This window comes from Ambystoma mexicanum, chromosome 11 (genome assembly GCF_040938575.1).
Source record: "Ambystoma mexicanum isolate Mex_15411 chromosome 11, UKY_AmexF1_1, whole genome shotgun sequence".
NCBI lineage: Eukaryota > Metazoa > Chordata > Amphibia > Caudata > Ambystomatidae > Ambystoma > Ambystoma mexicanum.
Genome location: NC_090934.1, coordinates 157501101 through 157526770, shown reverse-complemented (window position 1 = coordinate 157526770; position 25670 = coordinate 157501101). Strand labels below are relative to the sequence as shown.

Here is a 25670-nt window from a genome sequence, read left to right as displayed (position 1 = left end):
TTGTGTTTTTCTGTCCTAGAGTCTGATTGGAGTGTTCCACTGGCAACATCGGTGGGAGTGATTGTGACTTTTGTGGCAGCCGCCTGTCTATTCATACATTTTAAAATATCTGGTGGGGCAAAAACACCAGCTTGTTTGGTATGTATATATTATTATTATTATTATTGCTATTGGATGATTTCTATTGCACTTAATGCCGGACTTCTCCGACGTCAAAGCGCCGGACCGGGGATCGAACCCACGTTCCAGAGCTTTGTATTTTTCCCAAGGTGGCAGCATTGCCCCTGAGCTTTCCTCCTGGCCTGATACATTTTCAAACTGAACTAGTTCGGCTACACATTGCCATTCCAAACATACAGGCTAGTTTATAGGTGTCCACAAAAAAAAACAAAACCAGAAGCTTAACCAAAAAACATTCTTGAGTCCAAAGAAATCTGAAGTGGAAGATTGGCCGACAGGGAAGAGAGTGCCCTCTTCTGCAGAGGATGGGGAGTGCAGGAAATACTATCCACACAAGGAACGGATGCAGTTAATGAAGGCTTTGAGTGTATGTAATCACTGTGGCAACACCACTACAAGGTGCCAAACCGTTTGATGAATGAATAATATTCTCACCATGTATTGGAACAGTCACGTTATGAGGACTAGGAAATGGAATGGCGTTGAACCTGCAGTGCATGGGCCGCACCAGCTCTGTTATGCAGGCTCCAAAGGATGTTTATGGCGGGTACCATGATCACCCCCAGTCCATCTCTGCTCCTGTAAGCATCACATGCTCTAGTGTCCTTTAACCTTTATGGTGGCCTGGGGGGATATCGCTCCATACGCACCTCAGAGAGAATTGAGGAAAGATCCAGGGGGTCCATGGAGCCACCACCTGTGGTATCGATGGACCGCGCTCGTTACAAATGATGAAAAACTGGTTTAGCAAATGACAGCATTTCAGGAGTGTTGGTTGCTGTGATGAAATGACTACCGCTCCTCAAGTGTACAGGGGTGAGTAGTGGCTAAACGTCACACTCAGCCTCACATTACAACAAAGCCAGCAGTGATCTCAATTTTAAAGGTGAAACAGGCACGCCCGAAAGGTATACCTCCTTTGTCCTGTTATGGTAGCGCAGGCCGAGTACAGACTATACTCTCCAATGGGTGTGTGAGGTGACAACTGTAGCCATTCAAATGGTTTAAGGACAAATGTTCCAAAATAAAAGGATGTACAAATAAGGTTCTATAAAAGATAGACTGTTTATCAAACAATAAAATGCAAACAATCAATCAATCAAAAAACACTATACAAACTCACCCTGGTAGGAGAAGCAGAGAGAATGCAGAGTTTTGTGAAAGGGCACTCTGGGTTAATAAGCCAGGGTTTCCAGCAAGAGAATTGGCATTAACATCAATAATTCAAGGATATGTTCTTGCAGAAAAAGGTAGAGGCGTGGGCTCAAAAGTCCCAATAGGCTCAAAATGTGGAGTGGAGGACAGGGCCTCTTCAAAGTCCTTTAATTCTTGCGTTGATGCACAAGATCATCAACCAACAGCTCCGTAATCCCTTCACCAGATGTGATTTGCCACTGCCCAGCACAATCCTCCGTGGTAAGCAACCTGGGAACCTCTAAGGGCAGCAGCCTTAAGCTAGAACAGCAAGTAAGAGTGATTGTTAGAAGCTCCTCCACACTCTGACTCATCTTGCCTTGCCTGTCCTTCACGAATACTCTTTGGATGTGCTTACCCAGCTGCATTGTTTCCCATTGGAAGCTGGATTAAGTTTAAGATACTATGTTTGGTGCATCGTGCCATTCATAATACTCGTGTGCAATATCTTTGCTCTAAGCTTACTTTAAACAAGCCCGGTAGATCCATTCGATCCACATCATAATTTCTGCTTAAAATTCGAATCACCACAGGACAATCTTTTTCAGTCCTGGCCTATGTGGAACTCTTCCAATGTATTGCTGAGACACTGTTGACCATCTTCAGATTTGTAAGAAGTTGAAGACCCATCTCTTTTGAGTTTTTGACTTTTGAGTAACTCTCCCTCCCCTATTAGTGGTTGTTAGCACCTTGATGCCTTCGGGCCATGGTTTGCGCTCTACAAGTCTCTATACAATGCAATACCATATACTACAGGACAACAGATGTGGTATTCACATTAGATACAGTTCACAGTTCCACAGCTCCTTTCTCTAGGTTTTCTCTACATGATTCTTTGAACTCCTATGGGTATGAGTCTTCCTTAGAATTCCAATGAACAGAAAACAACTAGTATATTGAACAACTTGGCTGTCAGTCTCAATTTCAAAGGATACCTGGTGTACTCCCCTGCCAGGTTTCTTCTCTTTGATGTAACATGTTCTCACAGTCTCAGCTTTGCCTGGCATCTTCTCCTAACAGGTCTTCCTCATGTAAATCGCTTTACACTCTTGCCAACTTGACTTTGCCTGGTATACTCTCCTGCCAAGGCTTTCTCAAGTGCTTCACTTAATTTATGTACAAACTTGACTTGACTTGACTTGGTTTACACGCTTGTGAACTTGTCTGTGCCTGATATACTCTCCAGCCTGGGCTTTTTATGTGATTTGCTTTGCACACTTGTCAACTTTTCTGTGCCTGGTATACTCTCCTTCCAGGACTTTACACATTTTCAGACTGGTATATTTCTGACATCCATTCTATTAGTATTTTTTGGATAATATTGGGTGTCTTATTCTCTCTCATTAGTTCTCGTTTCCTTTATCCTTTTTTGGCAGCATTGCTGAAGCGTCCCAGTGTCCCAGTTCCCCACTGCAGTACTCATCAGCTTCTCGTGACATTCTTTGGTTCTTCTGCAATAAACAGGAAAGTGGCATGGTGTCCCGTCTCCACCTTGCAGGCTTGCGTGCTTCGTCTGTTGGCTTCCATTTCCTTCACGGCACCAGCTTGCCTCTTGAGCCTCTCTCCAACTTCTGCCAGCATTAAGGCTGCTCCCAGGTTCCCGTGGCTGTGAGGAACTCTCTTCCCTCCTTCCTCTTGTGGTTCCACACGATGAACCAGCTCTCGCAGTCCTCCGTCTTCTGCCTTCTCCCTGAGCTGGCTCGCTCCACTCGCTTCTTGGCTCGGCGGTCCCTCGGTCAATACCGAGAGGGCAAAACTCTCTCAAGCAGAGTCTCTCCCCTGTCAGCTGGTTTGCATTTTTTTAATGTCCAATTATGCGCTCGCAAACACTAGAGCACATCTTGTGCTTCTTGCCTTTGCTGATCCTCATTACTCCATTCAGCTTTTTCGTTGCAGTACATTCACATGCATGGAAATGGTATTCTGTTCTTGGTAGCTTATGCATAGAACACAGGAACCCATGGGTGGTTGCAGGGAGCCATGACTATATGCCATTAAGGCATGGGGAACTGAAGGCGTATCCCTGAAAGGAATGTTGCGTCTGATGTAAATCCCCACCCCCACAATGGTCACCTCTCCCATGTGATCCTGCCTCATACAGCCGCCCTAAGGGTCAGAATCAGGTAGCAGCTGCCCTCCACTGGACACATGGGGAGAGACTTAACGGGGAAGGAGTGATGACCTCATCAGATTCATAAAAGCACCTATATCACTATCCACCAGACCTTAATCCCCCCCAAATATGCAAGGCTGCCACCACTTCATTGAAATATGTCTCATAGTCCGTACCTCATTCCTTTCCCAATGTCTAGCCCTCCTCACATGCTACTCGCCACGAACATCTTCCACCGTATTCAGCTCTCAATTTATAGCCCACAAAGTCTAGAACACTAAATTCTGACTCAGGCCCTTTCTTGACCCTTTTAACATGCCACTCCAGCACATTCACTGCTGTCCCGTTAAAGGCTGGGCCCTCGTTCACGTCCACACACCCTGTGTATGGAACCCCGTCCCAGATCTAGAAGAACCCACATGTAACGGGAGCTTCTGACCGGCACTCGTTAACACTGCAGCTTTTCTGCACTTCCTTTCCCTCTGTCCGACTATCACTCCCTCATCAACCTTTTCTTCTTACAGTGCCATGCAGAGCGAGGCCAGGATTATTAGTAAAAGGATGCTACAACCACATTATAATACATAATATGACATGGAAAATGAGATTATGTTTGCCTTGCACTATTTGTGTAGCCTGTTTCTTTTCTTTGGGAAAAAAGACAAAGCAGTCTTTTTAATTGAATTGGTTTTCAGAATGATTCCATCATTTGTGTACAATACGTCCCAATATGAACACTCAGATTTACTAGCCGATTCATGGAATTAATGTGCACCGAAAATTCCGGCGCAGAGGTGCCAAAACGTGCGAATCGCAGTGCAAGTGCGAAAATCGCAGGGAAACCAGCGCACATCGATTCATGGAACTGCGGGCGCGAGAAAAATATTGGATGTGCGCTGAAAAAGTGCGCGGCGCACGCCGGCGCACAGGTCATCCAACGGCGTGCGATGACAAATGAGGTGCAAAGGGATACGTGACAAATACGGACAGCCGCTGCGTGAAAAATAGCGTGTGCGTGTATTACGGGGTGCGTGGGAAGTTCCACACGTGATTGTACTTGGTACGTGTATTCCGGGGTGCCTGTGAAGTTTCACGTGCGATTTCCGCAGGGTATGTGTATTCCAAGGTACGCCGTACGTTTCACACGCAAATTTGCAGGGTACGTGTATTTCGGGGTGCGCGTGAAGTTCCACACGCGATTTCAGCAGGGTACATGCACTTCGGTGCGCAGGAAATTCCACACGCGAATCCAGCAGCCTACGTGTATTTCAGGGGTGCCGGGGAGCACTAAACGTGAATTGGCCGTGTGGGTCCTCCCAGGTGTTCCCTCTACACCCTCCACGGCCCCTGCAGGCAGCCCACACCACAGGGGACTACCCTGCACCCCTGCATATGTCCCGCAGGCAGCCCATCCACCATGGCCATGCCCCCCCAGCCAACCCACATGTCACCTTGCACTACTGCCCACCCACGCATGTCTCCCAGCACCTCCAACCCCCAGAAGTCAGGGGCACCCTCCACCAGGCCCCCACTCATGTCCCCCTGCACCCCCACCCCCCAGCATCCAGGGGCACCTGCCAGCAGGCCCCCACCCATGTCCCCCTGCACCCCCACCCCCCAGCATCCAGGGGCACCATCCACCAGGCCCCCACCCATGTCCCCCTGCACCCCCACCCCCCCAGCATCCAGGGGCACACTCCACCAGGCCCCCACTCATGTCCAACTCATGTCTCGCTGCACCCCCACCACCCAGCAGTCAGGGGCACCCTCCACCAGGCCCCCACTCATGTCTCCCAGCACCCCCACCCCCCAGCATCCAGGGGCACCCTCCACCAGGCCCCCACTCATGCCTCCCTGCACCCCCACCCCCAGCATTCAGGGGCACCTGCCAGCAGGCCCCCACTCATGTCCAACTTATATCCCCCTGCACCCCCACTCCCCAGCATCCAGGGGCACCTGCCAGCAAGCCCCCACTCATGTCCAAATCATGTCCCCCTGCACCCTCACCCCCCAGCAGTCAGGGGCACCCTCCACCAGGCCCCCACTCATATCTCCCAGCACCCCCACCCCCAGCATCCAGGGGCACCCTCCACCAGGCCCCCACTCATGTCCAACTCATGTCCCCCTGCACCCCCACCCCCCAGCATCCAGGGGCACACTCCACCAGGCCCCCACTCATGTCCCCCTGTACCCCCACCCCCCAGCATCCAGGGGCACCTGCCAGCAGGCCCCCACTCATGTCCAACTCATGTCCCCCTGCACCCCCAACCCCCAGCATCCAGGGGCACCCTCCACCAGGCCCCCACTCATGTCCCCCTGCACCCCCACCCCCCAGTATCCAGGGGCACCCTCCACCAGGCCCCCACTCATGTCCAACTCATGTCTCCCTGCACCCCCACCCCCACCCCCCAGCAACCAGGGGCACCCTCCGCCAGGCCCCCACTCATGTCCAACTCATGTACCCTTGCACCCCTACCCCCCAGCATCCAGGGGCACCTGCCAGCAGGCCCCCACTCATATCCAACTCATGTCCCCCTGCACCCCCACCCCCCAGCATCCAGGGGCACCCTCCACCAGGCCCCCACTCATGTCGAACTCATGTCTCCCTGCACCCCCACCCCCCAGCATCCAGGGGCACCCTCCACCAGGCCCCCACTATGTCCAACTCATGTCCCCAGCATCCCCAACCCCCAGCATCCAGGGGCACCCTCCACCAGGCCCCCACTCATGTCTCCCAGCACCCCCACCCCCCAGCATCCAGGCCAGGGGCACGCTCCACCAGGCCCCCACTCATGTCTCCCAGCACCCCCACCCCCCAGCATCCAGGGGCACCCTCCACCAGGCCCCCATTACTCATGTCCCCCTGCACCCCCACCCCCCATCATCCAGGGGCACCCTCCAGCAGGCCCCCACTCATGTCCCCCTGCACCCCCACCCCCCAGCATCCAGGGGCACCTGCCAGCAGGCCCCCACTCATGTCTAACTCATGTCCCCCAGCACCCTCACCCCCCAGCAGTCAGGGGCACCCTCCACCAGGGCCCCACTCATGTCCCCCTGCACCCCCACCCCCCAGCATCCAGGGGCACCCTCCACCAGGCCCCCACTCATTTCTCCCAGCACCCCCACCCCCAGCATCCAGGGGCACCCTCCACCAGGCCCCCAGTCATGTCCCCCTGCACCCCCACCCCCCAGAATCCAGGGGCACCCTCCACCAGTCCCCCACTCATGTCCAACTCCTGTCTCCCTGCACCCCCACGTCCCAGCATCCAGGGGCACCCTCCACCAGGCCCCCACTCATGTCCAACTCATGTCTCCCTGCACCCCCACCCCCCAGCATCCAGGGGCACCCTCCACCAGGCCCCCACTCATGTCCCCCTGCACCCCCACCCCCAGCATCCAGGGGCACCCTCCACCAGGCCCCCACTCATTTCTCCCAGCACCCCCACCCCCAGCATCCAGGGGCACCCTCCACCAGGCCCCCACTCATGTCCCCCTGCACCCCCACCCCCCAAGATCCAGGGGCACCTGCCAGCAGGCCCCCACTCATGTCCAACTCATGTCCCCCTGCACCCCCACCCCCCAGCATCCAGGGGCACCCTCCACCAGGCCCCCACTCATGTCCCCTTGCACCCCCACCCCCCAGAATCCAGGGGCACCCTCCACCAGTCCCCCACTCATGTCCAACTCATCTCTCCCTGCACCCCCACCCCCCAGCATCCAGGGGCACCCTCCACCAGGCCCCCACTCATGTCCAACTCATGTCCCCCTGCCCCCCCAGCCCCCAGCATCCAGGGGCACCCTCCACCAGGCCCCCACTCATGTCCAACTCTTATCTCCCTGCACCCCCACCCCCCAGCATCCAAGGGCACCCTCCACCAGGCCCCCACTCATGTCTCCCAGCACCCCCACCCCCCAGCATCCAGGGGCACCCTCCAAAAGGCCCCCACTCATGTCTCCCACCACCCCCACTCCCCAGCATTCAGGGGCACCCTCCACCAGGCCCCCACTCATGTCCCCTTGCACCCCCACCCCTCAGCATCCAGGGGCACCTGCCAGCAGGCCCCCACTCATGTCCAACTTATGTCTCCCTGCACCCCCCCCCAGCAGTCAGGGGCACCCTCCACCAGGCCCCCACTCATGTCTCCCAGCACCCCCACCCCCCAGCAGTGCGATTGGCCTGGGTACGTGTATTTCAGGGGTGCGCGGGTAGTTTTACACGTGATTTCAGCAGGGTACATGTATTACGGGTTCTCGTGAACTTCCACAAGCGATATCAGCAGGGTACGTGTATTACGGGTTCTCGTGAACTTCGACACGCGATATCAGCAGGGTACGTGTATTACTGGTTCTCGTGAACTTCCACACGCGATATCACCAGGGTACGTGTATTACGGGGTTCGCGTGAACTTCCACACATGACTGGGCCTGGGAGAGTGGGGTACGTGTATTCCTGGGGTGGGCGGGAAGATTTACACGGTCTCCTACAATGTGCCAAAAAAGACGGTCCAATCCGGAAACAACTACGCCAGCATGAAGCAGGCGCACGTCGACTCGCAGGAAGCAGGCGTACGTCGACCTGCACAGCATAAAAGTGTGCGCAAACAACAAACAAGCTCAGACGCCAGGATGAATATACCGTTCCTAGCAGCAGTGGCCGTGGGATACCGCAGGAGGAGGAGGAGGATAGTCAGGGCCAGAATCTTTACACCCAGAACCAGCCTTTTTGGAATGCCTGATGACCAGGTGTATGGGAGGTACAGGTTTCCACCTCACATAATACTCAACCTTTTCAGTGAGTGGGAGGATGACCTCACATCACCCACCCTGTGCTCCCAAGCACTCAGCCCCCTGGAGAAGGTCCTCAATGTACTTCACTTCTTGGCTACCAGATCATTTCAGCGGAAAAGTGCCATAGTGAGGGGGGTGTCACAGGCCACGCAGTCACAGTGCCTACACCAGGTGTTGGCCATCATCACTGCACGCCCATCAGTCCGCAGGCACATATACCTGCCCAGAACACCTGCAGAAAGGCAGGCTGTCATCCAGGATTTCTATGGGGTGGCACAATTCCCCAAAGTGCTAGGTGCCATTGATTGCACCCATGTGGCTCTACGTCTCCGCAGGGCATCTGAGCACATCTATAGAAACCGCAAGCACTGGCATTCCATCAACGTCCAGGTAGTATGTGATGCCAAGGGAATCATCACCTCAGTATATGCCAACTATCCAGGGTCCACCCACGACAGCTTCATTTACAGGATGTCAACCCTAAACCGGGACATGGAAGCTGGGCGGCATGGCGATGCATGGCTGCTTGGTGAGTATAAATGCCACAGCACACGCATGCATCTCAGATACAGAGTAATGTCACTACCCCACTAATGATATCCATCACCACCTCTCCAGGGGACAGTGCCTACCCTCTGAGCACCCACATGATGACACCAATTCGGAACCCCATCACGCTTCCCCGGGTAAGATACAACACAGCCCATATTGCAACCCGGGGCATAGTGGAGCGTACATTCGGAGTGCTCAAGTCACGCTTTCGCTCCCTTGACAGTTCTGGCGGGCAGCTGTTATACGCTCCCCCAGTAGTGTGCAGGATCATAGTGGCAGCATGTGTCCTGCACAATGTTGCAACACGCCGGGGCCTGGCTGTGGACATGGTGGTGCCCCCACATCCCCAACCACATGCACGCCCGCTGCGCATGGGAGGGGAAAGGGCACGGGGTGAGGCAGCCCGTACGCAGCTGGTGGCTAATTACTTCACATAGAAATCACACCCCTGTGGAGTGCACACAGCCCTGGCACATACCATCTGACAATCAATGATGACTCAATCTGACAATTATGATGAATGAAGGTACAGCCAACTGTCAGAACCATAGCAGCCTTTGATTGTTCACCTGCAAGTGTCACAATGTGTACATCCCTACCTACACAAACACCACCAATGCAGTGTCATCAAAAGACACACTTCTATGCAGCAAAAAGGAATACCCACTTGCAAAATACAACATGAGAACAGCGTCCTGTCACCCAACCCCTCCCCGGCACCGCCACACAACACACCATGGCATGTCATGCTATGTGAGAGCAAACAAAGTAATCCCCACAACATGACACAAGTGTCACAAAGTACAGTGTCCCTAATGGAAACTGGCCACACATGAAATGCTCACAGTAATGCAGGACCAACAACACACATTGCCAAATATTTAGCAATAATACAAATCACCTGCACAACCTCAAACCTACCATAAACATGACAGTACGGATTTAAAAAATTGGTAGTCTCACTACCTGATAATGCCAGCACTTCGACCACTTCTAACTGTACAGTGTTAGCGGCACGCAAACGTTTAGGTGCACTGCTTACAACATGGACTCCATTTCCAAAGTAGACCGCCTTGTGAAGACATGAGGAATGGACCTGCAAATTAGGAGGATGAGATGGATGCAGAGGCACATGTCAATACACCATGCAGTGTACAATACAACAACAATATGCACTAGGAATGTATACACAGTATTGACTACAGACTGCCCACACAGCAAATGGGAGTCCAACGTCACTGTGTAAGTCAATGTCACTTGGGCACAACCTTTGCAAGCCCATGGAAACGGGAAGCAGGAGGGGTGTGTGTCAAGCCTCCATGTACCCAGCCGCAATACAGCGTGTGCCCAAGGGAGCCTGTAAACAAAATCAAAAATCAAAAATGGCCATGTATGGGCCAGGGGGGTGGGCGAGGCCACCCAGGAGGTCCGAGGACTGGGTGCACACCAAAACCCACCTGTGTGGATTTTGGGAAAAAAAAACACCTCCATGGGCTCATGGCCTGCACGGCGACCCTATTGTGAGAGAATCGCTGCTGTCTCTCTCCTCACCCTCTGCAGCTGCATCAGGAGGTGGTGGTACTATGGGAGGCAGCCCACGCAAAGCCCTAGTCTGGTCCTCCATGGCAGCAAGCATGCGGGTGTGGAAGGTCTGGTTCAGGAGGATAATCGTGCGGAGGTCCCCATGCAACGACTCACGGGATGCCCGGACCTCCTCCCGAGTTGCCTGCATCTCAGCTGAGAGCGTACGTATGAGCCGCTCCAGCTGCTGTTCTGTCATCTTGTCAGTTGAAGCCTCAAGCTCAACAAGAGTCACCTTGAGCTGACAGAGTTCCACCCTCAGGGCTTCCCTGTTGCCCTGGGACTCAATAGAAATGGCTTCCCGCAGAGTTTCCAGTGCCGCCAACATGTCCTCCCTGCGTGACTGGCAAATGGAGTCTGTTGCCTGCTGTAGTTGTTCCATCAGCCTTTCTTGGAGGACAATGGAAGTGTCAACCCTATCCATGGCCTGAGCCATCATCTCAGATGATGCTGCCTGTTGGTTTGCCATCCAATATATGGATTGCTCCCATGCGGTATTGCCAGGTGGCGTACGGCCACCGCGTCGGCGGGCACCACACCTGTGTGGGGCAAGGCGAACTGCGCCTTGCTCTGCCGGCACTGCCTGAGGCTGCAGGACTGCATTCCCCCTCTGATCTGCTGGCCCAGGAACAGGATCAGATGTTGCGGAGTGTGACCCTGCATCCGTAACCACCAAAGGTGGACATCCCCATTGAGGGTTCTACCCCTGGTGCAGGTGAGTTGGACAGTACAGAATCCCTCCCAGAAACACTTACCTGCGATGGCACATAGGTCTCATAATCCGAATCGACACCTGAATAGAGCTCGGGGGAGGTACACCCAGAGACACCCCTTGAGAGAATGGTCTGCAGCAAGTGTGGGTTCTCACCCACCACCACACCACGTCCCTCACTGGTGCCCGGTCCCTCCTGGGTCTCCACCATCTCCACAACCCCCGCAGTATCAAGTGCGTCATCCCCTGCAAAGACATGAAAGAAAAGAAATGGGAACAGGCATTCGCACCATGACACACAATTAGGGCTGAGAAGCAACAGAACCAGTACTTCATTGACAGATGTCCCACATGAATATAACCCTCCCATGCATGCACCGTCACTGCGTATGAAGGGGAGGCAAATGGCACACATTGATGACACCAAGATGGAATACCAACACATTTGCTGCATGCTGGCTAGCAGTGCCATCACACATTGGCCTGTGATTGGCATGTCCAATACACATAAATGACACATGCCATCACACAGATGGCATGTACCATAGCCAGGTCACACATATGACAATAGGACTGAGAAATGCCTAGTGAAAGTGGTGGAATGCAAACAATCAGCCTGAATGAACACAGAATAATACGCAACAATGTTGTGGCAAGATGACACTTCAAGGCCAACTGGCGTGAGGTTGGGCTAAATGTCTACTGTTGCCAGAAGGGATACTGCAATACCCAAATCCTGGTGCACAGAATGTATTGGATGAAGCACATGGGTGACCCAAACCACTCAGGCACACACACCCTCACCTGGCATTCAATCAGAAGCCCTCACACACATGCACATGGATGACACACACATGCATGTGCACTCACCGGACAATGCCTCGTAATCTGGCAGGTCTCCCACGCCTTGGATCTGCCCTCCGTGACGTAGGTCCCAGCAACATACTCATGTGGAGTGAGTTCAATGTCCTCTGCTGGAGACCCACCTCCAGTCACTAGAGTAGCGGTATGACTTGAGGCCAGCTTTTTCTTTGCCCTGCGCTTCAGGTCATTCCAGCGCTTGTAGCAATCATTAGCTGTGCGCCTCACGAATCCAAGGGCACGTATTATGTCCGCGATGGTCTGCCAGTGTGCCAGACGTTGTGCAGGTGTGGTCTTGCATCATGCAGTAATCACCATTTCGCTGTCATGTGCGGACACATACTCCACAAGTGCATCATGTTCGGCTTGATTGAAGCTGGGCTTCCTTGGCGGGCCAGACTGTGTAGCCGTGTCTGGGGCATTACCCTGTACTGGACGAGCACTCTTCCTCTTCCGCTTGGACGGTGGTGGGGATCCTGAGTGTCCTACGCCACTCTGGACACTAGGGGCAGGAGCCCCGGTGGACTGTGTACTAGGAGTGTGGGAATGAACACTCACCATGGGACTTGGTGCAGGCATTAGCTGAAGTGTGATGTAGTCAGGGGGAACGTCAGCAGGATGGACTGGGACCGACACTGTCCTGGCTGTGAGACTCAGAGCTGGGGTGGATGGAGCCGCAGCTGCCCCTGCAGCCTCCCCACCCTTCCTACTCGGGGCAGCAGATGACATAGCTGCCCCTGATCCACGTGGGCTGGTGACACCAACGTGCACCGCCACACGTGGCCTAGACCAGCTGACCTGGAAGTCAGCCATGGAGTCACCCTGTGCCAGGTCTGGTGCCACAATGGGCTGGTCCAACAAGGGCTGAGCAGGGATGGTGTCAGCCACGTTACCCTCAACCGGGGGGGCATGGGTGTCCCTGACTGGTCATCCACACATGGGGGGCTAGGGGCACCCTGCAAGTCCCGGCCACGTCCCCTACCGTATCCACCACGCCCACCTCTTGAGGCTCGGCCACCTTTGCCACCCTTACCGCGTGCTCGCCTCCCAACCATGGCATTGATGTTGTTGTGCGTATGGGAGTTGCAGTAAACTATTGTCCTGGGCAATTGGGGGTCAAAGGGGTAGGGGACTAGATGGAATTCGTACCCTAGTGCTCTAGAAAGGCTGTATGTGACCCCTGGGGAAAGATGACGGGTCACGCAACGCACAGGCACCCCAAAAACGGGAGATAATGTGCATGCAACCCATCCTAGACCACGTGCGTGGAAAAATAAACCTGCACTACGCTGTGGCACCTAGAAACACAAAAATGAACGTATGCGTGTCACACGCAGCCTAGAATGACCTCTGAAGGGGTACGCGACACACGGGGCAAGCACAGATGTTAAATACGTGCGCGTCTCACGGTCTGCCTGGAAAAATAGCGTGAAAAAGACGCGCGTGTGCGCGTTGGCAACACCCCCGCCAAAAGAAGAATTGTACGCTGTCTGAGGAGACAGGACAACAGAAGAAGTGAACGCTGTTTGAGGAAACAGGCCCAGGAAAAAGACAAAAAGAGAAAAAGCTGTCAGAGGTAACAGGGAGTACGAACTTGGAATGCCATGAAGTAAATCACGTGTGAACCGACAAGAAGTACATATTTCACCCACTCGCTCTCCACGAAAAGCACATACAAGGAAATGGCGTTCTACACGTACCTTTTAAGCATGCCCACACGTCCAGCGTCACTTCCGCGTGTACGTGCTAAGGCTCTATCCTCCAATTACATGCTGACACTCTGACGTGCAGTCATTGGACGTGTAACATGCACCCGTGTACAGGGAAACGCCCGCGCACGCACGTCACAGACGTGCATACGCGCTGAGGCCCTTTCCACCAATTACATGCTATGACTTTCTGACGTGCTTATTTTTTCTACGCGCCATGGAAAACGCACATGCGCGTAATGCATAGACGCGCCTACACGCTGGGGGCCTTTGGGCCAATGAATTCACGTACGTGTGCTGACGCGCTTACGCGCTAAGGCCCTTTCCTCGAATTACACGCAGACGTGCAGGATTTTCACATGCCAAATCACTCCGTATCAAGCTGGCAACGCATAAGCACATGGAAGACCACGCTCCTGCCCAGAAGGCCGAATTACTGCCCCCCGAGAGCCCCGAGCATGCTCCCACCTGCCATCTGCTGCTGCCTTACTGCCTGCTGCCCACGTGCCCTGCCATTTGCTGCCTGCACATCAGCCAGGGGTGCTGTTGCTGTGACCACCCCTGCTGGAACCGAAGACTCCCGACTGGGATTCCATCGCTCCACAGACCAGCCCCAGGTCCCAGTTGCCCACCCACTCCTGCCTCTGGGGTTGTCATGTCAGGCACTGCAACATCTGGCACCACTGGCAACCCCCGGCCAGAGAGGCAGAGGGGCACCAGCTTCACTGCCACCGAAGTTGGTGTCCTGGTGGAGCAAGTCCTGGGGCAGTATGATGCCCTCTTCGGAAGTTTGCGCGCCGACAAGGAAGTACGGACTCGGATCTGGACGGACATCGTGACTGCCATCAACACGGAGGGGGTCTCAGTCGACTATTCCATCATGTCAAGAAGCGCTGAGAGGACTCAACAAGGCTCGGCGCCTCTTGAAGGCAGAGGATGCTAAGGGGTGCCGGGGCCACTTGTCGGAAGATCAGATGAGGGTCCTGGAATGCATATCCCCAGCGCTCCACGTCCAGGTCTTTGAGGGGCAGACCCATCTGGAGTCGAGTGGTAAGTGTACATGCATCCTGATTGTAAGCTGTGCGTGTGGTGGTGTGCCAGTAGTGTGCAGGTTGCACATGTGTTTTTATGGGGCCAAGTATGGGGGGGGTGTACAGGGCCGTGAGGCTAACACATGCGAGGGCTCTCATGTTTGAGACATGCATGGTGCTTGTGTGTGTAGGCTTGCATGCCAAATGCAGATGTGTGGGCACACATGTTTGAATGAATGTGTTTGTAAGTAGGCATGTTCGTGATGTCACACATGGATGTTGGTTTCAGCTGCATGTATCTGCACTGTGTACATGTGCATGTGTGTGTATTTGACAAAGGTGCAACAGTGATGCAACATGGATGCATGTGACACCGGGATGTGGAAGACTGTTTGGCAGATGTGACATGGATGCCGATCTCAACTCTGCGACAGTTGGCAGAGGTACACACATGCATGCAAGTGTGGTGGTGTGTGTGCATGTGTAGTGCACTCCCTGTGTTGCATGTGATGTCTGGCTCACCTTTGCCTGCTCATGCTGTTGTATGTGTATGGATGGTGCTGGCTGTTGCGATATGGCTGTGGTATGGCTCATGTGTGCGAGTTGAAATGACATGTGTGTTGGGGATTGTGATGCCATGTCTGAGGTTTGCCAATGCCACCCATGTACAACTGTCATGTGTGTATGTGTCCATTGTACAGTGCCCTGATGCCTGTGTTTTATTTCTCCCTGTCTGCAGCGTCAACTGATGAAGAGGGCGGAGAAGGTGCCTGGTGGAGGGTGCCCCTGGATGCTGGGTGGTGGTGTTGCAGGGGGACATGAGTGGGGGCCTGCTGGCAGGTGCCCTGCACTGCTGGGGGGTGGTGGTGCAGGGGGACATGAGTGGGGGCCTGCTGGCAGGTGCCCTGCACTGCTGGGGGTGGGGGTGCAGGGGGACATGAGTGGGGGCCTAGTGGAGGGTGCCCCTGCACTACTGGGGGGTGGGGGTGCTGGGAGACATGAGTGGGGGCCTGGTGGAGGGTGCCCCTGCACTTCTGGGGGGTGAGGGTGCTGGGAGACATGTGTGGGGGCCTGGTGGAGGGTGCCCCTGACTGCTGGGGGGTGGGGATGCAGGGGGACATGAGTTGGACATGAGTGGGGGCCTGGTGAAGGGTGCCCTGCACTGCTGGGGCGTGGGGGTTCTGGGAGACATGAGCGGGGGCCTGGTGGAGGGTGCTGGGAGACATGAGTGGGGGCCTGGTGGAGGGTGCCCCTGACTGCTGGGGGGTGGTGTTGCAGGGGGACATGAGTGGGGGCCTGCTGGCAGGTGCCCTGCACTGCTGGGGGTGGGGGTGCAGGGGGACATGAGTGGGGGCCTGGTGGAGGGTGCCCCTGCACTGCTGGGGGGTGAGGGTGCTGGGAGACATGTGTGGGTGCCTGGTGGAGGGTGCCCCTGACTGCTGGGGGGTGGTGTTGCAGGGGGACATGAGTGGGGGCCTGCTGGCAGGTGCCCTGCACTGCTGGGGGTGGGGGTGCAGGGGGACATGAGTGGGGGCCTGGTGGAGGGTGCCCCTGCACTGCTGGGGGGTGAGGGTGCTGGGAGACATGTGTGGGTGCCTGGTGGAGGGTGCCCCTGACTGCTGGGGGGTGGGGATGCAGGGGGACATGAGTTGGACATGAGTGGGGGCCTGGTGAAGGGTGCCCTGCACTGCTGGGGGGTGGGGGTTCTGGGAGTCATGAGCGGGGGCCTGGTGGAGGGTGCTGGGAGACATGAGTGGGGGCCTGGTGGAGGGTGCCCCTGGATGCTGGGGGGTGGTGATGCAGGGGGACATGAGTGGGGGCCTGCTGGCAGGTGCCCTGCACTGCTGGGGGGTGGGGGTGCAGGGGGACATGAGTGGGGGCCTAGTGGAGGGTGCCCCTGCACTGCTGGGGGTTGGGGGTGCTGGGAGACATGTGTGGGGGCCTGGTGGAGGGTGCCCCTGACTGCTGGGGGGTGGGGATGCAGGGGGACATGAGTTGGACATTAGTGGGGCCTGCTGGCAGGTGCCCCACAGTGCTGGGGGGTGGGGGTGCAGGGGGACATGAGTTGGACATGTGTGGGGGCCTGGTGGAGGGTGCCCTTGACTGCTGGGGGGTGGGGGTGCTGGGAGACATGAGTGGGGGCCTGCTGGCAGGTGCCCTGCACTGCTGGGGGGTGGGGTGCAGGGGGACATGAGTGGGGGCCTGGTGGAGGGTGCCCCTGACTGCTGGGGGGTGGGGGTGCTGGAAGACATGTGTGGGGGCCTGGTGGAGGGTGCCCCTGGATGCTGGGGGGTGGGGGTGCAGGGGGACATGAGTTGGACATGAGTGGGGGCCTGGTGGAGGGTGCCCCTGGATGCTGGGGGGTGGGGGTGCAGGAGGACATGAGTTGGACATGAGTGAGGGCCTGCTGGCAGGTGCCCCACAGTGCTGGGGCGTGGGGGTGCTGGGAGACATGCGTTGTTGATCAGTAGTTCAAGGTGACATGTGGCGTGGCTGGGGGGCATGCCCATGGTGGATGGGCTGCCTGCAGGACATGCGCAGGGGTGCAGGGTATTCCCCTGTGGTGTGGGTTGCCTGCAGGGGCCGTGGAGGGTGTAGAGGGAACACCTGGGAGGACCCACACGGCCAATTCACGTGTAGTACTCCCCGGAACCCCTGAAATACACGTACCCTGCCGAAATCGCGTGTGAGACTTCCCGCGCACCCCGAAATACCCCTACCCAGGGCAATCGCATGTGGAACTTCCTGCGCATCCCTGAAATACACGTGCCCTGATGGAATCGTGTGTGAAACATCACGTGCACCCCTGAAATACACGTACCCAGGACAATCGCGTGTGAAACTTCCTGCGCACCCCGAAATCCACATACCCTGCAGGATTTGTGTGTGAAACTTCCTGCACACCCCGAAATACACGTACCCTGCAGGATTCGCGTGTGAAACTTCACGCGCTCCCCAAAATACACGTACCCAGGGCAATCGTGTGTGGAACTTCCCGCACACCCCTGAAATACACGTACCCTGCTGAATTTGCGTGTGAAACTTCCCACGCACCCCGAAATACACGTACCCTGCAGGATTCACGTGTGAAACTTCACGCGCAACCCGAAATACACGTACCCAGGCAATTCACGTGTGGATCTTCCCGCGCACCCCAAAATACACGTGCCCTGATGGAATCGCGTGTGAAACTTCACGCGCACCCCTGAAATATACGTACCTTGTTGGGATCGCGTGTGAAACTTCCTGCGAACCCCTGAAATACACGTTCCCCGCTTGGCGTTTGCTGTTTGGCAGCCCTGTAAACTGGTCCAGGGTTAGCACAGACATTTACGATGAATTGGGGATTTTGATGGATTTTCCTTGCGCGAGGGCGTTCTTGGGGGCGTAACTGGCACTGCTGCAGGGTCACTGCACCACGCTGCGCCACGACTGGTTTTGGAGGCTAAAATCCATGAATACGCTGTGCGATGAAATGGATTTTATCGCACGCGGCTGGCGCAGTGTATCGCACGGGGACACTGTGCGCCAGCCATGTGCGCCACTTTTGTGCGAAATTCTATGAATTACCCTCTTAGTCTCTGTTTGGTCCAAAAATTACACGGGTTCTTCATACTATGCAAACATGTTTCAGATAAAACTCATTCCTCAGCACTTGTAATACAGATTAAGAGCTGTACAAAAGGAAAATAGAAATGGAGAGAAAGAACAAGAGAGAAGAAGAGTCATCCTGGGTTTGTCGCTTGCAACCAGTCTCTCAGCAGATCATTAGGACCGCCCCAGAAAAGGGAATGGAGATGTTGGGAAGTGGCCATGGTAAGTTCCAATATCCAGGCTGGGAGCTATATTCTGGTGTAGAGTGTGCCCAAGCCTTCCAGTTGATGCCCCTATGCTCAGCCACTCACACCCTTTGCCTTCCTCTATCTCGGGCCGTTTCCTGATCCTTCTCATCAGTCGTCCACCATCTCAGATTTGGCTGTTTGTATCTTGAAATTCCAGTAATTTAGTTCACAAATCGGTTCTTGCACAATCTCTCCTTCTCTCTTTTCAGCTCCCTCTCTTTCACAAGAGTCTCTTGTCACTTTCAACTTTGTCCCCAACCTCTCTGATTTCTATTCTGTTTACTTCCCCCATGTAGGCACTCCTTCCTGACCAAAGTACCACTTTCCTCTCTCATCAGTCTCTTTCACCCTCTTACCCCCCCTTGGCACCACCCACCTTCGAACCAACAGCTCTCTCAGCTTCTTCTTTATGCTCTTCACTCGTTTGGGCACCTCTCTCCTCTCAGTTTATTCTTTCTAGTAGTCACTGGACGCCTCCATCTTGATCGCCTCTTTGGACGTCTGTCTTTTCCCCACCTGCCTCCCCGTGATGTTCACCTTTCATCTCCATCTTTAAAAAAAATAATAATTAAAGTGCAAATTGGTTAATTAAAACCTTATACGCTGTATAATAACAATCAAATAAGAATAAAAACCACGACAGAACAACATAGATATAATAAAAACAGTTGGACAAGGTAAACCAAAGTACATCATATATCAACACCAGGATGTACGTTAATTCTATTTAAGGCCCTCCTTCTCATATTCAGATGTTCACCTTTCTTCTCCATCTGATATTGACAACTCTCTCCATTCACCTCTTGCTAATCAACTTCATTGAGCTCTTCCTATAAGACTAGACAAGCCGCCTCTTTAAACTCACTAACCTCCTCCCGATCTTTACCCTCTTCAACCTTATCGTTCTCACCACACACCTCCTGCAAATGCCACTGATATTCCTCCCCCCACTCCTTCGGATAGTCCCATCCTTTCAATTCCAGATGTTTACTACCTTTGGCCACCACTGCTCCTCTCTTCGCCTTCTGCTCCTACTCCTCCTTCCAACTCCTAGGCTTCCCATCCTGTTCCCACTCCTCTTGCTTCTTCCTACCTCCTTCTCCAAACCAGATTGCATTTCTGGTGTCACCTCTCCGGCTCCTTCCCAGAATGCCTACACTGACAGAATGGGTCTGTGTGCTGCTACAGTGCTGTGTTCCCACGCTGCAGCCTCTCTCTGTTGAAAGCGGTTTCGGGGCCGGAATGGGGACTGGCTGTTGGGCTCCAACTCCTGGAATGTTTAATAGCCCTGATATGGAACTCATGATTAATGCATCTCTTCCCATGGACAGTCCTATGTCTGCCTGAAACTCCCTGGCCCTCCATTCAAGCTTCTATCTGGGGTAAGGGCGCTCAAGTGTGACCCTTTAGGCTTTTGGTGTAGGGATTGGCAAGTGGACCCGCCCATGAGAATGCGGGATTGGTGTGGCTGGTCCCTCCTCTTGGAGGCAGAAGGGGTCTTCTCTCTGGTCGTCACCCCTAACCCTGCCCCCAAGGTAGACACCCCTAGCCTATCTGTTCTTAGTTGTAGGCGAGGAGAGGACTTGTGTGATGGGTGGCAGGTAAACGGTCTGGTATCCCTTCCTATTTCTGGTTCTTCTCGCTTCTTCTGTAGATTTAGATTACTGTTCTGCACCTGGGCCATGGGAGCCAAGCATGCAGGTGGAGCCAGTCTGCGGGACTGGCTCTCAAAAGCTAAAAGAACCCTCAACTTCAGAGAAAATGAAAGCAATGCGCTATGGGATTGGGGAGAGACCGTTTTCACTGATGCCAGGTGTTCTTCACTCCACAGGTACACAAGCTACTTCCCTTAAAAGGAGCTCGTCCCCAGTGTGACTTCTACGACCGTCCCCTGTCTACAGAGCGGGCTTAATGTGGGTGACTACGGGGGAGTTCCCCATGTAACTCCTTTGGACCCATCGTGTGCTAGTTTGGCAATGTACCCTCTCCCTTTGGTCATCCTGCTACGTGCCACAGCACATATAGTGCTAGTGTGAAATTCATTCAAGATGCAATGCCTTGTTTTCTGAAGGATAATTTCAATAAAAGTCCAAAGTGCCATTAAATTTAAGAACAGACATTTTCTTTCTCAGGACTAAGGCCTTTCATTTTGGCTCAGGGTGGGAATTACTTTTTAATCTCCCTTTCCATTTATTTAATCTATATACCCCCAATATGAAGACAACTCTTGCGCACTAGACCCCTCTCTCAATTGGGCTTGCCTTGTGTAGCCTGCAAGAACTGTTGTCAGGAGAAGAGTTTTGACATTACTATTTGGTATAAATAGCCAGAAAACTATCAAACTCTTGAGCACATCTCAATACCACCACACATCCACAACTAGTCTTAATAAAATTCTCCAACACACTTAAGATATCACAAACGTTCCAAAGAAGTTACCGTTAAAGTTGTTTCTAATTCTTCTGCCCTCTTCTTTTACTTTGTCTTTCTCATGAACAGCCAAATTTACAACAAATAAATAAATAAATAAATAAATATTTGTTTACCCAGGTTTGTTCGATTTCGTTGACCCATTTTTCTCCCAACTCACTTTCTCCCTCATTTACGTGTTTCCTCTACTTTCCGCAGACTATAATATGGTTTAATACTTTGGGTGGCGTCACATTATTCTCTCCCACGGACAAGGAATCTGTGCCTTAAGACCACTACAGTGGTAATTTGCACAGTATAAAACCCAAATAACATATCATAATGGTGAGTAAGGCAGAAAATAACGAATTCTGTGATTGCACAAAGTAATACCCCTACAAATAAGTCAAAGTGGCTTATGGATATTTAGGATGAGTCTTAATGTCAAAGTATATGAAAGATAAAAAGAAAAAAGAGGGAAACACAGATGTTAAGATGGACCACTGTTATCATATGTGGTCATGCTTTTGGTGAAGATTGTGAATTTGGAATGGGCCGGAATGTAAATGATAACATTATGGTATAGAATAGGCAAATAATCAGTCATTTAGTACAAGTGTACATGTGTTAAAAGCAACACTTAGCATCAGAGTTTGGATGACCCTCTGATATTCTTGTGCATGTTGTTTGAGTTTTTGGATGGTGTTTACTATGGATAGTAGATTGACATAAATGAGACACACAAACAAAAACCTAGATGTGCTTGTGTTTTTTAACAAGAGCGTAAACTCACCCATCGGGAGGAGCGGGGGCGTCCCTCAGTTACACCTGTGCTGGTGAGAAGCATAAGAAGCCCAAGACCTTGTTCCCAAGTCTAAAATGCCCCCAGAAATTACACATTCATAATCCGGGTTCGCCTTTGGATCCTTATCCTGCTAACTTTTTACCTCTTTCCATTCTATTCAGAGACCTTCATCGCTCCATCATCTTCTTATCCCGTTATGCTAGAGCCCCGCCCTACATTAAAACCCTCCCCAGACCCTTGCATTCCTGTGGCCTATCGCCCTGCCTATCTTTGTTGGTAAGCTCCTGAAATTTTGAGTATTCCGGCTTCCTTGCAGAAGCAGAAATAGTTGAGGAAACAGGTGCTCGTGATCCCTTCCAGGTAGGCTTTCGACTTCCGTGAAATAATTGTCTGTTTGCTGCCCTTGAGGAGCAGTCTGCTATGCATTCTCTGCAATTCTATTGATCACAAATGAACACACAATAGATAAGATATGAGATTTGACAGTGAGCTTCTTACAATGGAGTGAGTTTGAGTGAAATTCTGACCAGGTTGTAGAAGGGAGTAAATGGAAAGGTCAGCGGGGACAATACATGGGTGGACATACATAGATTAAGCCCAATCAACATTACACATTTCTAAGTGCAGGTAGGGGGTACTGGGAATGCTGTGTTAGGGTTTTGAGCATCAAGAGTGAAGTGCTAGAGTGGAAGCGGAGAAAGTGAGGGACAAGCAGACTGGTGGCGTAGGAAAAATGTTACCTTGAAGGCATATGAAGTGTAGATTAAGAGGGTACATTGGAGGCGAGGAGGCAGTCTTTCAGTTTAATTTTGAAGAAATCTGTGTGGACTGTTTCTCAGCTATCCGGGGGAAGAGAATTCCATGCAAGTGGTGCAAGAAGAGAGAAGGATTGGATGACAGCAGAAGCACAGGGAGGGTGCCAGAAGGGCAGTCGAGGCAGAGCACAGATTATGAGAAGGCTTGTAGAGTTGAATAGAGGAGGAACGGTACGGTAATGCCTTAGCAGGGATTGATGTGTGAACCAGGAGAAGAAATGTATATCTGGCCTTGTTTTCCATCATCAGCCATCCAGTCTGGTCACGGTACGAGGAAGTAGGTGTGAAGTGAGAGAGTGTAAAAGGGAGTCCTGGTTGTCAAGTTAATGATCTTGTTTTGAGGACAGAAAGCTTAGTTGCAGATAGGTATTAAGTCTAATACACCAACCTCAGTGGGGGAGAAGGGTAGCCGGAAATGTGGTATTTCTGTGTGGGGTATAGATGGCTCCAGTGCTGCCCCTCATGGGATTGGATCACCATGGCAATATTTTCTGACAATCTGAACAATTTGAAAAACATGGTGAAGGCCTACAGCTATATAACTAAAATATAGACCGAAATGATTACACAACTAATTACTATGATGGTTCAGTAGAATTAAACAAGTAATAATGCGGGGTAAAAATACAAGTAAACACATGTATAACTTCTGTAAGATGTTATTAAGACATCAGAGAAGAAATGGTGGACATATTTTAGACTGGGCCCAAAAGGATTTGCAGCTGTTTGTCAATTTTAATTGTTAGGCTTTGTTTTTGTTTAGAGACTATCGTTGGAGGGGTATTTGATCGTCTCCACTGGAGTGGATAGATGGTAGGGAAAGAGGGGAGAGCATAGATTTTGCTGGTTGCTGATACGCCATCTACCAATAGAAAGAGAAAGCCAAAGTGGCACAGAACTTTGATGCTTCTGCTACAGAATGAAAGAGAAAGAAAAATCAATGAAGCCCTCCAATGACCCTCCTACCAAAAGGAAGGGAAAGTGGTGGGGTCCTATAGTGCGCCTCCTTTCAATGGAAAGGGAAAGGGGAAGTTGTGGAGACCTAGAATGCTGCTCCTACCAATGCAAAGAGAAATGAGAACTGGTGCAGACAGCAGATGATGCTACCCAGCAGTGGAAAGAGAGGGAGAAATTATGGCGTTCTCTGAAGCTCCTCCTACTAATAGAAATGAAAAGAGGCGGAGATCACTGGTCCTTCACTTGTTGGAGGACAGAGAAAAAGAAAATGGTTGCAAACCCTTGGCAATGCCTCCTCAATTGTGGTAGTGTTTGGGAGCTATTCTAGACCTGTATCGCTGCCACTTTTTCGGTGTTAATGATAAAGGAAGCAGTGCATGGAGCCTTTCCTTCTCACTATCCCTGTTGTAATGTGCATTTATTATTAGACTCCTTCGTGCACTCGCCAATAGGGAACCACACAAATGTAATTTTTTTTTTTCTTTTCAAGATGTCAACAGTAAAATGAATGTCACGGGATACAATTGTTTGTTTCAATGAGGCAGAACTATTAACCATATTTAATCTTGTTTCCTCAAATAGGAGTTCCCTCAAGCCGAGTGGCCCATGGAAAAGTGCATACTTGATCCGCAGGATTTCTTCGTGATCACTTCTCATCTCCGCACAAGTGATCAGCATTTCCAAGAGGTCAAGGATGGATATTATTCATCTACAGGCAGCATTGGAGAGACCATCAGCAGTTGTGGAGGTTACACGGAGACTCACCAGTTCCACCAAAGAGAGGCACCCGGTAAAGACGCCGAGAAGCAGCAGACCTTCCAATACAAGCAGCTCCCTTCCACACAGAGCACAGAGTCAAAGTCCTCCGATAGTACAGAGGGTTTGGAATCTTCAGATTTGCAGTTTGGAAATGATCAAATGGAAGAAGCTCTTTACAGTCCACATAATAAAAATACCTCATCTCATGCGCGGTGTGTTCAAAGAGACGTGACCCCGGAGGATCTCGGAATTGAAGCCGGTAATTCGGGGACGGACCACAGGCTGCAGAACAATGTGACTTACCATGGCAGGACCTCTCTTTCACCTCCCATGGTGTGTGCTTTTGCTAGCTCTGTGCCAGATTTGACTTTGATGCATAAAGAAGAGCCTTGGAGCAATCTTCAATGCATTGCCACGACTCGCTCGCAGCAAGGACCTTGTCTTCCGCTACGAACCTTTTATGATACGCCTGATGCAGAACTAAATGAAGAACCAGACTCTTGCGTCCCAATGACAATATGTACGGAGAACAGCAGTTTATCGGACTGCTCTGAGACTGAAGATTGGGACGTGTTGATTTCAAAAATGATGGACCCTGACCAACCAGAAGGGTTCAGGTCTTCATCTTTGGAATCACTCACCCCGGAAAACAGTCCTTACGATCGGACTCAGAATCAAAACTGTCAAGGGGAAAAGGTCCAAAGTGACTATATGTCCAGATGACTTGAACAACACTCCTCATGGAGTTTACAATTGACGCAAAATACTCACAAAGGCACTTTGCAAAGGCACTTTGCATTTCTTGTTGTAGGATATCCCCGAACCTAAAGTCCACGGTTAATATTTATGTTCACATGTATTTACTTGTAGCACTTTCACTCCAGAGTGCTCAGATGTTAGATTATGTCATTTGCATTTGTAAAGTGCACAGATTTGCACCAGATAAGGTGCATCTTGTCTAAATCTGAAATATTTTCAGTGGGTGCTGTGTTCCCCTTTTCCCGTTCACCGTGCACCATAAAACGGACGTTATGTTCATGTATGAAGTGCTTGTCTTCTGAAAGGCTACTCACCACCGAGAGTTGTGCATATTGTACAGTAAGTTACAAAGTGGTTATGCGACAACCTCTGGTTTTTTGGCGCTTCCAAAATACAAGACAATCCACAGTGATGGGGAGGAATTAGTCCGGGAAGAGCTGGCCACCAATGGGGCTTCTCCACCAGAGCAGACTTTCCACAATTTTGGGATCACCAATTTTCTTGAGCTCTGTGATCTGGGCACACAAGATAGGGCATGAAGTGTATATGCACCTCCGGACCAGCAGTATGGCCGGCCTTGTTGAGTGAATATAAGGATCGAGA

General features: G+C 52.3%; 1 protein-coding gene across 1 annotated transcript in view; it reads left to right on the top strand.

The window, feature by feature from the left end:
- The window catches only part of IFNLR1 (interferon lambda receptor 1), a 425551-nt gene extending 400201 nt beyond the window's left edge, over positions 1-25350 (top strand). The window contains exons 6-7 of the mRNA XM_069622685.1: positions 20-138; positions 24132-25350. Of these exons, the coding sequence (XP_069478786.1) occupies positions 20-138; positions 24132-25031 (1019 nt within the window). The 3' untranslated portion in view covers positions 25032-25350. The remainder of the gene's footprint in view (positions 1-19; positions 139-24131) is intronic.
- Positions 25351-25670: the final 320 nt, after the last annotated feature.